Here is a 16,417-nt window from a genome sequence, read left to right as displayed (position 1 = left end):
TCCATAGGAACCTTCTCTTAAGAGGTAAATCAAAAGGGAAAAAAAAATTTGCACCACCCACCTTGCATTTTGTCTGTCTCAACCCCACCGAATTGCCGAATATGGCACGCAGAAAACGACGCACACACATGCCGATTTTGCTTGGCTTTATTCTCTCTCTCTCTCACACACACACACACTTTCTCAAGCGCTGCTGACCCGGAGCTAGCCCCACCCACTTATGGCAGTTGGTTGGCTTGTAGCACAACTCACACACACACGCGCACACAGTACGGGTACTGGCTTGGCCTGATTTGGCTTGGCGCTACTCACACACACACCCACAACTTCACGCTCGAGCCTGGCTATGACCACGCTGCACCACACACACACACACTTGGTCCCATGACGGTTCGCCAGGCTGTAACAACCTCTCTTTGGCTGCTCTCAATTAATATCCCATCGTTGGTGGCACACGATCCTCATTCTCGATCCCTGCTTTTAGTGCATAACAACAAAAATGGCGGGCCCAACCACACGTGCCTAACCAGGTACACTCCATCGGTTGCTCTCATTTAAGATCCCATCGTTGGTGGCACACGATCCTCATTCTCAATCCCTGCTTTTAGTGTATAACGACAAAAATGGCGGGCCCAACCACACGTGCCTAACCAGGTACACTCCATCGGTGAGACTGAACCCCGCACACAAATCCATTTCCAAGCGCAAGTTGATCAACAAAGAGGACATTGAGGATGTGCGTCGAGAAGCCCAGATCATGCATCATCTGATTGGCCAACCTAATATCGTTGAGCTCAAAGGTGCTTATGGCATACTCTGTGCATTCGGTGATGGAGCTCTGTGCTGGTGGTGAATTATTTGACCGTATTATCTCCAATGGAAAGTACACAGAAAGAGCTGCAGCTTCATTATTTAGGACAATAGTGCAAGTTATTCAAACATATCATTCCCTCGGTGTAATGCATTGTGATCTGAAACCTAAAAATTTTCTCTTCTTAAGCAAGGATGAAGGATCTCCTTTGAAGACCACAGATTTTGGGCTATCTGTGTTTTTCAAGCTAGGCAAGACATTTAGAGAAATTGTGGGTAGCGCATATTATGTTGCTCTAGAGGTTCTTCGTAGAAATTATGGTCCAGAGGTAGACTTATGGAGTGCTAGTGTCTTACTATACATTCTTCTCAGTGGTGTTCCCCCATTCTGGGTAGTGGTAGTCAGAGCAGGATATCTTCAAAGAAATCTTGGAGGGCAATGTAGATCTTGCAAGTGACCCCTGGCCATCTATCTCTTCTGGCGCTAAGGACCTTGTGAGGAAAATGTTGAAGAGAGATGTCAAGGAGCGGCTGACAGTTCAAGCAGTTCTCTGCTTGCTACAACCTGCGCTGTTACGGACCTGCTGTGTTGACCCCATTCTCTCTCACACACATTCACGTTGATTGGCTCATTACCTAGCTTGCCCTACCTACCAAGCTTGGCGAGCAAATACACCTGCACTACTACAGTGGCACAGTCCCATCCTCGCAACCTTACTTGCCCTGAAGCATTGCAGCTGAGAACTCACATACACACTCAGTGTGTGCCCTGTATAGCCTGACTCGTGAGTCCACACACATGCTTTCTTAGGCTTATAGTTGCAACTTGCAACTCCTGCAATATCACCCTTGGTCATACCTGCTGGCTGCACCTCCGAGCCTGTGCTACCGAGCCAACATCGATTCTTACTCTCGCTTCTCCCGCTTCATTTGATCTCAGGATCTCTCTGTCGTGACTCGTGTCGTGCCTCACCCTTGCAGATCCGCCTCATCGACGTCCCAATCATTAAAAAAAAAAAGAACACACAAATGAAAATAAAATGAACTCCCCAAAAATCCTTTTTAACAAAATTATTTAAAGAGGAGTTCCCACTAAACCTTCCGAAGCTTCTTCCTCGCTGGTCCCTTAGCTGCTAGGCTCGTCGCTGCAGCCGAGGACCACATCCATACTTTTTGAAAACAGAAGTGAAATCCAAAAATATAATCTTCATTGAAATCATGGCATGTAGTATCCATTGAGCATCATCCAACATGTGTAATTTCGATCATTCATGGAGAGCATGGACTGCATTAAAACTTTTGGGGTTGTTGCGAAACATGATTTTTTATTCTAGTGCTTGCTAGAAATGAAAAATGTTCAAGTAGCACTAATATTGAGCATATTTTTTGAGAGGGGATTGGCTTACGACATAAAAATCGGGATTTTTTTTTACCACTCATGAAGGGGTTAAAACTTGAGGATTTCTTCACATGATGCCTCTATTATGGGTGCTAGATTGGTTGTGTAAGAGTCAAACCTACCATTTTTATACATTCATTGACCATGTATTGCTTTGTATGAAAGAACTAGCATGAGAGCATGGGATCATTAACTTTGTGCATCAAAATGAATTCTTTTGAATGGATTGCATTAAAACCTTGGAACTTATGCAATTATAGTGCTTGGATTGACGAAGAATTTTTATCCTTGCACTAATGATGACGTTTTTGTTGAACAAAAGTCCAACATCGGGTTTTTTATTGAGATGAAATGAGTTCAAAATTCACTCTCTCTCTTATGCTTTGTATGCCATAATTGTTGTATGAGAGTTAGGATGTGGACATGGCTACTGTTTGTGATGATTGTATATGGAATTCCATGCATGAATGATCTTTAATGCATAAAATTGTATGAGCATTCTTCTAGTGCTTTGTTTGATTGAAATTCTCATTACACTAAATGGCAAACTCTTTTTGAAAAGCATAGGAGCTTCATGTGAGAGTTACACTAGATGATGAGTGGTGATTGCTTGGTCGGGACTTTGTGCTTAAACTTGACATTGCTTGTACATTTTAATGCTCGACTTGAATGAACAATCATTGGAAAGCATTAGAATTGAGTTTGTTGTAATGGCCAAGAGAGAGCATGAAAATTTTGGGCTTGTGGTTGATTTTTTAGTGCTTACTTTGAATGACAAATGCTTTCATACACTACCAATTGAACTTCATTTTGAAGGGGTGTGGCAAGTATGTGATTTCAAATGATCCAAGAATGGGTTATCATTGCAATATATTGCAAAATTTGGCTACTTAAAGCCATTCCAAATGTTTGGATTAAAAGTTGTATATATGCTAGCTCATAAGCTTGGTCCAAAGTTAAATTTTTTCAATTGAGCTAGTGTTTAACCAACTTTTTTGAGCTTTCAAGTACATAATTTGGCTATTGAGAGCCATTCACTTTCATTCCTTTAAGAGTTGCAGTCATCTCTAGTTCATAGCGTGCTCTAAAATTGTAAAATTTATTGAGCTAGTTGTTAGCCAACTTTTTGAAAAGCTTTAAATTGTAAAATTTGGCTATCGAGAGCCACTTCATTTCATTGAAAAGTTTCATTATTTTCAGCTCTTGGCTTGTTTTTAACTCCATATTTCAACAGAGCTAGAAACTAATCAACTTTGAACCATGCATGAGAGATTGTAAACATTGCAAAATTTGCTTATGTAGAAGCATTTTACCTCTCTCATGGTTGATATGTATGCATAAATTTGCTAGCAAAGAGCATCATGTGCATAACCAAAGGCATTTTTTTCCCTTGGGTTTTTTTCCCTTTGGCAAATTTGGGTATGCAAGACCCTAGCATTAGGTATTCATTAATGTTTTTTATGTGCTTTTGGTTTTCAATAATTGGATTTTGTAGCTTGTGTTTACACTTAGCTTCAAAAAGCTTGGATTTTAATAAAAGATCAAGAGACTTCTCTACACAAAGGGGATGCTTGCTCAAGGATGCTCAAAAGAGCATGAATATGTGTAATCCTTCCATGATTTTGCTCTTCGTTTATCTCTTCATTCTCTTGCTTGGTTTAAGTGAAATTTTGCTTCTAAGCTATGGTTTTTTCATGTTAGAAAGCTAGGCATTTTAAAGTTTCAACACTTTGCTTTGTGAAAATTAAACTCATCAAAAAATTTAGGTTTTATGTGTGCTAATCATAGGTAATTGGCCTTGACCTTAGGTTAATGTAGATTCATTTCTTGCTAGTCCTAGATTCTTAGTGATAGTCTTAATACTCCACTCATTTTTGTCATAACCTAGGGCTATGATTAGGCTTTAGTCTTTTTTAGTCCAATTGCCATTAGTATCTCATAAAGGAAGCAATAAAAATGTGCTAAAAAATGAACCATGAAGCGAATAAGTGTCCAAAAAAGTAGCAAAAATGCTACTAAGGCACATGAAAATAAAAATTCTATGTTATGTTGTGTCTATGAGAGGCCTAGCGCCTTATTGGCACTTGGCAGGTGAGGGGAATCACTTTGGCTCGCTTGGTCAAGGCCCTAAACCGATGCCCTGGGTTGATAGGGGTTAGCCGTCGCCTTGGTAAGCTAGTAGGCTTTTGGAACACCTTCTTGAGGGTTCAAGGAACTGAGAGTCGCACCTAGACTTGCCTTGGGGTGGTAGCCTTGTGATTGTGCTTTAATTTTTCAATGAATGACTAAATCAAAACTTCCATGAGCTTCAAAAAACTTTGACAATGTACTAATAGATTAGGAGCTTTTTTATAGCCCATAGACATGATAAACTTGAATGATTTATTAAGATTGTTCACATAGTTTTTAGGCTAGTAGGTTTCTGAACTTGCATTAGCCTAGGGTCATAATTGATTGCTTGTGTTTCATGCATAAAACTGAAATTTCAAGTGGTTTAATCTTCACAATAGTATAAGTGTTTGTTTGCTTTATGTTGTCTAGTTTCTTACCATGATTCACCCATTTTTTTGAGGCAAAAATTCACTTTGCATGATTTCTCATTGTACTTCATGTTTTGTATCCTTGGTGGCCTTTGTTCTCATTACTTGTTTTTATGTTTTGCAGCTTAACATTTCTTCCAAGGACTTGCTTTCTACCATGTCACTGTGTCTTGCTTCACTGGCACACGAGGACGTGCGCCAAATTTGGAAGGGGGGAATGTTAGCAGTGGCTAACACAGGCTACACCAATTATGCACCAAGCTGTGGATGTGCTATAGTGCACAATATTTTCTATTCACATTGTATAAGGTCTTGGGCTCATTTGGGAGTTCCAAAGTTGTATATGCTAGCCAGAAAGCTCAACTTAATCCCATAGAAGGAGGGTTTGTGGTGCATGCTTTTATAAGGAATCCTTTTATGCAAAGAAGTCATTCTGGAGTGGTCCTTTTGAGAACTCTCTCCCTAGAGTAGGTCTTGATGCCCTAGCCTTTGATCTTAATGCCCATGCTTAGAAGGCTAGTGCTAATCACATGTAATTAGTGTAATCCTCTCTTAATTAATCTAGTTTTCATTATGTTGTCAATCATGTTTCTCTACTTTGCGTCATTGTTTTGAAGTGTTGATCTTTTCTAATCTAACTCTTACTTATGCTAAGCTACTCCGATTAGTGGAGTCATTATCTAACTCTCTCGATTAAGTGGAGTGGACGTAATCGTGATTGAGGTTGAGGGATTAGATTTGTCCTCTAATGGTGTGCTTGTGTGTGTGTAGGTTTAAGAAGCCTTGAGCTTAATTTGATTATGTGTGACTTGATTTGGACACCATGATTGGCATGGTTGGGGTGACCGACTTGAATGCGAGATGATTGCTTGTATTGATGCTTGACGTGCGATTAGCATTAGTTGATTTGGGATGATTTCTATTTGAATTGGAGGATGCACGCTCTTGAATCCTCTCAATCTTTGCATCCGATGACGCTCTCGCACATTCTTTGTGTGATGCCTCCAAGCCCTAGCCGAGTCATGCTCTCTCTCTCCGGATTGATAGATTTTGTGGGAGATTGCCTATGCTATGGCGAGCCTCCAACATCTATCAATCCGGAGAGAGAGAGCATGACCCGGCTAGGGCTTGGAGGCATCACACAAAGAATGTGCGAGAGCGTCATCGGATGCAAAGATTGAGAGGATTCAAGAGCGTGCATCCTCGAGGCAATGCAAATAGAAATCATCCCAAATCAATTAATGCTAATCGCACATCAAGCATCAATACAAGCAATCATCTACACACATCAAGCAACGAAGTGAAACACACTAATCTTGGAGTCTCTCAACCACAACTCTAATTACATGCATTGATAATTAAGCACACAAAATCGCATTCAAGTCGGCCACCCCAACAATGCCAATCATGGTGTCCAAATCAAGTCACACATAATCAAATTAAGCTCAAGGCTTCTTAAACCTACACACACACAAGCACACCATTATAGGACAACTCTAATCCATCAACCTCAATCACGATTACGTTCACTCCACTTAATCGAGAGAGTTAGATAATGACTCCACTAATCGGAGTAGCTTAGCATAAGTAAGAGTTAGATTAGAAAAGATCAACACTTCAAAACAATGATGCAAAGTAGAGAAACATGATTGACAACATAATGAAAACTAGATTAATTAAGAGAGGATTACACTAATTACATGTGATTAGCACTAGCCTTCTAAGCATGGGCATTAAGCTCAAAGGCTAGGCCATCAAGACCTACTCTAGGGAGAGAGTTCTCAAAAGGACCACTCCAGAATGACCTCTTTGCATAAAAGGGTTCCTTATAAAGGCATGCACCACAAACCCTCCTACTATGGGATTAAGTTGAGCTTTCTGGCTAGCATATACAACTTTGGAACTCCCAAATGAGCCCAAGACCTTATACAACGTGAATAGAAAATATTGTGCACTATAGCACATCCACAGCTTGGTGCATAATTGGTGTAGCCTGTGTTAGCTCCTGCTATCACAGGTCTTTAAGAATCATGGCTTACTAGCATCCATAGTATCCCAAGAATGACTAGTAATTTTGGAAAGGTCTTTTGAAGAACTTAAATACTAAGCTAAAATTCTCTTCAGTCTATCACCCACAAAAATAGATGGTTAAGTGAAGGAAAATTTGGCCATTATTAATCTACTCAAAGCCTATGCTACGGAGGTAGATCAAAGAGATCAATGGAAAAAGTACGTAATCTTCAGTAGAGTATGCATACAATAACACTATCCATACTTCTACAAGAAAAGCACCCTTCGAATTTATAGAAGGAAGACCCAAGCACCTAGTGGTAGTCAAGAACTTGGGAAGATATTTTGATGAGTATAATAGAGATCTTAAAGTGTCTTTCAAATAGATCAAGGAAGCTATACCATAACACAATAGAAGCAAAAGGTTGTTGTGCTAATAAGCATAAAAGAGCCTTGAACTTCAAGGAAAATGATTAGGTATTGCTTAAGTTTCCCAAGGCACACCTCAACCATACACCATGCAAAGGGACACAAGAACACCCAATGGGTCATCAAAAATATTATGCTAAGCTAGCAAAAAGACATTATGACCCATTTCAAATCCTTAAGTCCATTAATGAATCAGCTTACAAGTGAAGGCTACTAAGCACTTGGCTCATTCATAATGCCTTTCATGTGAGCGTTTTGAAACCTTATAAGAGCAAGCCACCCAAAGAACCAGTAACTTAAGAACCACCCGAGTTTGAAGGTCAAGAAGAGATCTTGCAATCTGAGAGAATTCTATGACATGAAGACAAGGTTTTAAGAAGTGGTAAGACTATTTGACAATATCTTATCAAATTTAAGAACTGTCCTTTTGAAGATGCAAGACATCCAGCTAAAGGATACTATAAATACCTTGTAATGACTCATGTCAAAGTTAAGAACTGGGTATGAATAGGCATGTTATACAGAATTTTGTATTTTTTGACTCCAAGATTTCTTTTAAATGTTCATAAGTTATTTAAGTTTATGCATACAATGAATCATGCTTGTGGCAACATAGTCTCTCAAGCACCTAGTAGACCTTGCCAATCCACTACAGAAGATGATAAGGGCTAAGTAAGGACATGCTTGTGACAACTAAGTCTTCCAAGCACCAAGTGGAATTAGTCACCAATGTGGAAGAATGTCGATTGGTAGAAAGGGATCCTCTACCCAAAGTAACATGACTAGCTATGACTTTATTTTTCATACTCCATAGTCGAGGACGACTATGATTTCAAGGGAGAGGTAATGTCATGAAAATTAGCTTTTAAATTTCTACAAGTATCTTAATATGGCCATTTAATTCTAAGAAAGAAAAAGAGAACAAGTGAAGTTGAGTAAAGTGCTTATAGACCACCTCGATCAAAAGCTTAGGACCGAAGGAGAGAAGTCTTTAAAAGAGCAAGAATAATTGTTCTTTAGTTATTTCGGTCAAAGGTATAGTTTAAGGAAGGATAAATCTATTCCAAGTAGCCTTGATCAAAGGTACAAAACAAAGGGAATTACCTCAACAACTATAGAAGTCTAAAAATAGCAACTAGCTATGCTAATTTGAAGTAATTAAAATTACTATAGATAGAGATATAGAGCAATATAAATATAGAGATAAAGATCAATGAGAAAATGTGAAATTAGATATAGTGATAGACATTTGAAGGAGGAAGGTAGAGATGCAAAACTCGATAGAGATAGTGACAAATATGGGAAGGAATATAAAGATATAGAATGTCATATGGGGACAAACAATCCATGTATTTCATCCAAGGAGCTTCTTTTCAAATGGGATGGTGTTTTGATGGTATGATTCATGTCGGATCTTGTGTTGACACTCTTGGATATTAGCATTAACATGGAGCATGTAGAGATGGCCTTGAATACAAGTAACCAAAAAGGAGTGGGAGTTCTCTTGAAGTTGAGCCCCAATGTAGTTCCCTAATCTCAACTCTTTCACCAAGTTCTTAATTGTTTTGGTTTAATGAGCTAAATTGAGGGTCTTTTAACACAATACAAGTCATACACAATTGCTTGTTCTTGAAGTTGACACTTCAAGGTGAAGAGTGCACATTTTTTTGTGAAGTCATGGCTAAAAGAAGGCTATTGGACGTTGCTCATATGATGTGGAGCCGATTATAGTGGAATTTGTGTATTTTTGAATGCTACAAGAAACAATCAAAGTGGATTATAGAGGGTTTCACATGGATATATTTGATGTGCAATGGTTCAAGGTGAATATGGGGGTTCATGCACGACAATACGTAAAGGAGAGTCTAGCTTTCTTGAGGAGGAACCCAAGAAACATATACCAACCTTGAAGAATCTTTTGTCCTTATTGAGCATTGAAAATAGGTAAGATTCTTGTTTAAAGTACACTTCAACAAACTACAAGCGTTCTTGGAAACTGATGACAGCTTGTCTGCACATGATTTGCTATTCCAAGCCATCAAAGCTGCGTTAGTGGTATGTCCTTGAGGTCACTCTTCCAAAGTGCATGGGTATATGAGGACTAAAGCATCTTGATGGTGGCACCAAACAAGTATAAATCCAAGGAGGATACAATCATTGCAAATGACACTATGGACATGATGGTGGGAGCAGAACTTGTTGCTGACAACATGATGGAGATATTCATGACAACCACCTCAAAAGAAGAGCAATGTGGACAAACTCTTATATGGGAGTGTGCACATCTCTCTAAGCAAAGAGCTCTTCAAGCATGTAGGGATTTAGAAAGAGTTGTGCCAAGATGAGATGGAGGCTTCTTGAAATCCAATCAATATATATCAATCAATTTGCTCATGTTGCAAGTAGACATATCAAAATGAAAGCATCTCAATGTAATGTTCTAGTGTAAGTGGTTGTCTATAATAATCATTAAATTGAGTAATAGTGGCTGTGTTTTCAAGTGGATGGGTTTGTGTGATGCTCACTCAATAAATTTACGATGACTCAAGGTTAACCTGCTGTCCATGTAGCGTTCTCGAATTGTTTGATTGTTTCTATCTTGCACTTTCTCCTATATATCTCACACTACACGAGAGAAGCTAGATACTTGGTTTGAATCTCTCTTTCTCTTTGTCTCTAGACCATCAAGCATACTTAGAGACAAAGAATAAGAGATTTACATGTTTTTTTTTTTGAAACATAAAAAATGGAACCACAAACTAGAGATTTACATGTTTTTTTTTTTGAAACATAAAAATGGAACCAATCCACTTGCATATTTTTCGAGCCATGCCACTGATTGCCTGGCATCCCATGAAAAGGTGGGCTAGGTCTTCACTAGCTATTCTGCACCCCTTGTGGTTTTTGGCGAGGTACCCCTCTGAAGCATTACGATCAGTAACCAATTTTTCTGGAGGTACACCACTGAACCACGACGATCGGTATCCCAAACACTCTCATGTAAAAAAATATAACACTCTTTCATGAAATCTCTCTCTCTTCTCTCTCTCTCTCTCTTAGTTTCCAATATTTTGTTCGATCTCAATTCGATGGAACGTGCTAACGAAGCACTCTAGTTGCCAACGAGGTGTGAGCTTTTATATGGAAACCTCTCCTAGGAATGTGAAAAGTTTGCAACTGGTTAACCAGCCTCCATGTCACTAGGGTAGAGGGGCCAGTACAAAGACACCCAAGCGCAAGTCCAGACTACGCACAAGAGTGTGCGGCCTTTGCCAATTTCCATGCCAGTCTCGTTCACACTAAATATGGACAATATAAACTGTAAAAATTGCAACTTTCTCAGCACCAAATATTAGATGGCCCCGTGGCTAGACCATTCATCGTGTTTTTGTGGGGTCACGAGTTTAAAGGCCTCTCCGCACATCGCACTAAAAAATGAGCGGACAATATTTTGTTCCAGGGACATGAGCCCGCCCGCTGCCTGGTAGGCCCGGATTTTCCTGTTTTCTCCAACTGCGTCAAGCCATGGAGGATGCAACCCTGCACGAAGTCATGAGCCGGGCAGTGTGAACGCTGCCTAACTTGAGAGAACAACCGGAATTCCGCACACTTTGAACGTGGGAAGTTTCTGGAGAAACTTTGAACTTGGAAGTTGGAAGATAAAACATACTTGCCGCGCCAACCGGTTGAATGGTGCTTGTAAAGGAAGCAAGAAGCGAGGCCTTCACGATTCGCACGTCTGATCTCTATCAGCTTCGATCATGACAGCTTTCTCTACAGGTTCTTCCTTCTTGTTTCTCTTCTTCTTCTTCCTGCATTCTGTTCAATTTGTTTGTTCAGGCAGCGGAAATAACATGATATCAATGTTCCTCAAGGTCTGCTTCCCAATGCGGGAATGTTCAACGTTTCTTGTCCATCATATGATACACTCTAAGCTCGTTGATGCTCCAGCCTGGTTATCTGTTTGGGGTCGTTTTCGTTTCTCTTAAAATTACCCCTTGCGTGGTCTGTTTTCACAGCTGCGCGTGTTGATGGTCTTGGATCTGCTTTTGCAGTTTTGAGGTCTTGTTGAGACTTGACTTGCCTGTTTTCAAGAGCTTTGGGGAAATAACATTATAGTAGGAGCGAATAAAACCACATAACGTCTTTGCACCTTGCTTCTGAAGGTGGTGAACGTCCACAAGGCAAATTGGTATTTGCTCTGCTTATAGAGGTCCACATGGACATCCACATGTCAGATTGCTAGTTGCCTGTTTGAGGCGCTCATGGGCTGGTTTGAAATGGTTTGGAAGGAGATTAACCCACATAAATGCTGAAATTGGATGGCAACTCTTGCCAGGCTGTGAGAGTACTCAGAAGACTTGAATCATAGAGAACTTGATAACAATGGAATTGTGATAACAATATGCAAAATGGAATTGTGATAACAATATGCAAAGACATAATCACTTTTACATGAGAGTTTGAGTTCCCCTTGGAGAGGTCTCGCCCGTAAGGTAGGCAGGAAGAATCTTCTGACATATTGTTCGAAGAAGCACAAACGTGCTAGCTACAAGGTAATCAGAGCATGAGCAATTGATTTCTTTTTGTGGAGAGATTGATATACAAGTCTTGTGTTACAAAGTGGCTTGCAGGTCCACTTTGCAGGCCTTCCTCTTATAGGCGGTAATGGGCTGAAAATCAAGAGCAGACACTGAAAAAGCTTGGCCAAAAAAATAAATAAATCCAATCTTGTGCTTTTTATGGAAAAGTAAGGATGAAAGAGTGATCTCAGATTATGGTCACACCAAGTGCGGTATCTAGCTTTTCGGAAACCCAAGCTCCTCGTATTCTTCCCATATTTTGCCACTCACTGCCTTGCCGTCATTGCCACATGATTGGCTTGTCATATTATTGGAGAGTATTTGTCCCTGACTACACCTGGTATGAAATTAGATTAGGCGAAAACCACAGGATGGACAGATGCATACCACTACCCATCCCTTTCACCATAACAGGTCTACATGAGTCGATGGAGAAGCAAAAAAAAATAAATCTGCAATTATGCACACAAACTACTCATTGCATGATGTTGGTCTGACCTTTCAAAGCAAACTCATCCAGATATCTCAGGTGGAAGAGATACACGTAGAAAACACATGTCACATCAGACTCCTCGAGATGTCTACAATGGACCAGTGGAGGGCAAGAATGTTGTAGTCTTTGTCTCCTCAATATATACAAAGCATAAATGCCTAGAGGTATCGCTGATCGAGTATTGCCGTCATTGTATTTAAGGTTGAGTAGTTTACCGTCTTGCAAAAACCATCACTTGTTCATACTTCATGCGACACATAGAAGTCCAATAGGCATAGTTTTGTTTGCTTGGTACCTCGGTTGTGTTGATTTGCAGAAACAATTTAAGGTTTATTGTAATGCGTGTGGACATAGTCTGGGGGCAGTCTTAATGCAGGAGGGCCATGTTGTAGCTTATGAGAGTAGAATGTTCTCGCGATCAGAGCGGACTTCACAGATCTATGAGAAGGAGCTATTGGCAGTCATACATGCTCTTACTCAGTGGCGCCATTATCTACTCGGAGTAGACTTTAGAGTGTTTACGAACACCATAGTTTGAAATACTTCTTGTCCCAGAAACAACTTTGGGATAGGCAGATAAGATGGACAAACATTGAAATACTTCTTGTCCCAGAAACAACTTTGGGATAAGCAAATGAGATGGGCAAACATTTTGTCATAGTTTCATTTTCAAATAGTCAACGTTAGGGGAAATTGAGGATATGATTGATTAGTATGCCACAGATCCAGATTTCGTAGACATCTTTGATCGATTGCAGAGTGGGGAGACTCTGCAGGCTATACTTTAAATGAAGGTTATTTAATGCGGAAGACAATGCTCTGTGTTGCTCAAGGGTTGAGGAACAAGGTCTTGACAAAGTGCCATAATCCACCTTTTGCTGGGCATAGAGGCATTGAAAGCATCTTGAAAGGTGTTGAAAAATATTTCTATTGAACAAGGCTCAAAAAAGATGTGGATGAGTTTGTTCGCAGTTGTTTAGTGTGTCGGAAGGTCAAGTTTGACATACACAAGGCATTTGGTCTAGTACAACCTCTACCCATTCCTAACCGACTTTGGGAGAGTGTAGCAATGGACTTTATTTTTTATCTTCCAAAGACTTCGAATGGGCATGATGGCATCTGGACAGTCATTAACAGGTTCAATAAATAGGCCCACTTTATTCCGGTAAAGAAGATAGTAAAAGCTGACCATTTGGCTAAGCTATTTATGTCATAGATTTTCAGATTACATGGTATGCCTTGTCACGTGCGCACTTCACTTGCACTATGTGGACATGCTTCTGCTACAATCTAGCATCAGTCTTAGCTTAGGACCTAGCCTGGCACCTTTTAAGCCTCCAGCAGGACGTGCATGTCCAAGCCGGCCATAGTTGCATACCCTCTCTTGCACAGTACCGCATTTCAGCATGTAGGCATTTTGCCGCGTGTGAACCGCCTCTTAGCTTACTCTTCATTTTCCTTTGGTCGTGGGGGCTGATTTGGGACTGCTCGACCCAGCCTTATGCATCTATATAGGTAGCCTATGGCAGTGCTAGAGACCAAGAGAGGCAGCAAAAGAAGGGCCTGCAGCCTTGGAGCTCATAGGGCCAGAACAGCCAGCGTTTTCAGCCTGTCCTCATCAGCCTTTTTAGCCCAGAACAGCCAGCGATTCAGCCTCTGATCGCTAGCAGATTTCAGCCCATCGTTGTCCTTGGCGATAGCATTTAGCCGTAGCCTTGTCATGGTTGCAGATTCTAGCCATTAACATTGCTAGCGCTTTCAGCATTCAGCCATAGCTTCGTCGTCGTCATCATCATCGTTGTCGACATCATCATTGTCAAGCACCACAACATCTAGAACCTTTGTACCAGACTTTGTGCAATCTAAATCAAATACCTCTCTAGCAATAGAGGGGGGAGGCCCCTTGGAGGGGGGTTTGGGACCCCATCTGGTGTCGTCTCTCTCTCTCTCTCTCTCTCGCTCTCTCTAGCACTCTCAGCACTATTCTCTCATAGTCTCCACTCACTTTTGTTTTGGTCATTGCGCATTCTCTTATTAAGCTAAGGAAGGCTCTCCCTTTCTCTAAGTAAAAGGAACCTTGAGCACTCACTGATCACTCATCTTGAGCATACACCATCATTCACTTCCGCCACACTTGACATTGGTATCAGAGCTCTGTGTTCGTAGCACTTGACATTGGTATCAGAGCTCTGTGTGTGCTTCGGCTTTGCGAACACAAGGGAAGAACAACCAAGAACCCAAGCGGAACCGAGAACCCAAAGAACCTCTCCCATTTTTTTTTCGTTGTAGAAGCTTCACATCCCTACCCCAGAATTATTAGCCTCTCAGCACCCTCAAGATCAAGTATCCAGTACCAATTCCCACCTTCATTGCCATGTCTTTGAAAGTTTGAAGGAAGATCGACATCGGATACACGAGAACCCAGATCTTAAGTAACAAGATCTACTTGCCTCCTATGCGGATATGGAAGGAGTTGGAGAAAAGATCCCCGAACCTTCTTCTGCATTCGCATTTGCATGTAGCGTGCATCCACTTCCGTCGACAAGCAACCCTTGGAAATACCTTCGAGCACCCTTACCTTTCATCTTCACCCACAATGTTTTCACGACAGGAGTATTCGAGTGGTAGCACTTGCTCGCAAGGTAGAGTCAGCACCAAGGCTGGTATTCTACGACAATAGTAAGGCTACCTAATGACTCGGTTGGTCGGTGTTTACACCGCAACAATACCTACATCGGCAGTATCCAAAGGTTTGGAGGAGTTTTCATTGGTTATGCATCCACAAGCATCAGAAGTAGTCATCATTAGAAGTCGAGAAAGAATCCAAAGATAGAAGTTCGGCAGTTGTGTCTCACCTTTAACAGGGGGGATGTCACGTGCGCACTTCACTTGCGCTACGTGGACATGCTTTTGCTACAGTCTAGCGTCAGTCGAGGCTTAGGACCGAGCCTGGCACCTTTGTGAGCCTCTAGTAGGACGTGCATGTCCAGGCCGGTCATAGTTGCATACCCTCTCTTGCACAGTACTGCATTTCAGCATGTAGACATTTTACCGCGTGTGAACTTCCCCTTAGCTTGCATTTATCTATTAAGTGACTCTTCATTTTCCCTGATCGTGGGGGACTGATTGCTCGACCCACTCTTATGCACCTATATAGGCAGCCTATGGGCAGCGCTAGAGACCAAGAGAGGCAACAGAAGAAGAAGAAGGGCCTGTAGCCTCGGAGCTCGCAGGGCCATAACAGCTAGCGTTTTCAGCCTGTCCTCATCAGCGTTTTCAGCCCGAAACAGCCAGCGATTAAGCCTCTAATCGCCAGTAGATTTCAGCCTCTCGTCGTCGTCGGCGATAGCATTCAGCATTAGCCTTGTGAAACCGGCCCGTGGGGCGGTAGGCGTTGGCTTTCACTCGAAATTCTTTACTTTAGACACACACAGAGTACTTTGCAAAGGTAACCTGTAACGGGGATCAACACCTAAGTACACACACGGCTCGGGAGCTAGAATGCTCCAAGCAGACGCCGACAACTTGTAGGCCCCAAATTTGGTGCCCCTTTTGGTATTTCTTTATTCTTTAACAAAGGGAATAAAACGTGTGATCTCCTATGAGCTGCCCCGCACAATCAAGGCTAAGAAACACTTGTTCTGGCCCGATTTCGGCAGCATAACTGTACTAGGACGCTTCACAGTCAGTATCCCCACGCAATAGATGACTTTCCCGACGCATACGGACACTTCGCAAAACCTGGTGAGAACTGCACCACGCTGAATTCTCTGTTTTCTGCCCCAAAAATGCACCAGATCACTTGTACAGCGGTCCCCTCCTGTCCTCGAACCTTGTGGGGGTATTAGGGTCCGTTTAGGGCCGAAACCCTAAACCTGCAAAAATACACAGCAGGCTGTAGTTCCCTGTTTTGGGCTCCGTTTCTCGTGCCGGCCGCATCTATAGCAAGACCTCGAGCTCCCGCACCTGTAGGGCTACTTGCCCTTTGAATCGGACGAGATTTCTCACGTGAAACCTCTCCGAATTCACCTGTACCTGCGGGGGATTAGCCGCTAGCTAATCCAGTACCTGTGCAAGAGGCTCTTGCCTCGGCAATCGCGCATGAACCCACATAATTGTACATTAGTCAAATGAAAAGCCCACTAGAGGGGCA

General features: G+C 41.6%; 1 protein-coding gene and 1 pseudogene across 1 annotated transcript in view; both read left to right on the top strand.

The window, feature by feature from the left end:
- Positions 1-384: 384 nt before the first annotated feature.
- Positions 385-1,434, top strand: LOC147438623 (calcium-dependent protein kinase 34 pseudogene; annotated as a pseudogene).
- Positions 1,435-10,813: 9,379 nt separating this feature from the next.
- The window catches only part of LOC147438622 (uncharacterized), an 84,696-nt gene continuing 79,092 nt past the window's right edge, over positions 10,814-16,417 (top strand). The window contains exon 1 of the mRNA XM_086484669.1: positions 10,814-10,968. Within this exon, the coding sequence (XP_086340795.1) occupies positions 10,950-10,968 (19 nt within the window). The 5' untranslated portion in view covers positions 10,814-10,949. The remainder of the gene's footprint in view (positions 10,969-16,417) is intronic.

Source organism: Adiantum capillus-veneris, chromosome 16 (assembly GCF_014529385.1).
Source record: "Adiantum capillus-veneris isolate H3 chromosome 16, ASM1452938v2, whole genome shotgun sequence".
In the NCBI taxonomy this organism is placed as follows: domain Eukaryota; kingdom Viridiplantae; phylum Streptophyta; class Polypodiopsida; order Polypodiales; family Pteridaceae; genus Adiantum; species Adiantum capillus-veneris.
This window is presented reverse-complemented; position numbering and strand designations above follow the sequence as displayed.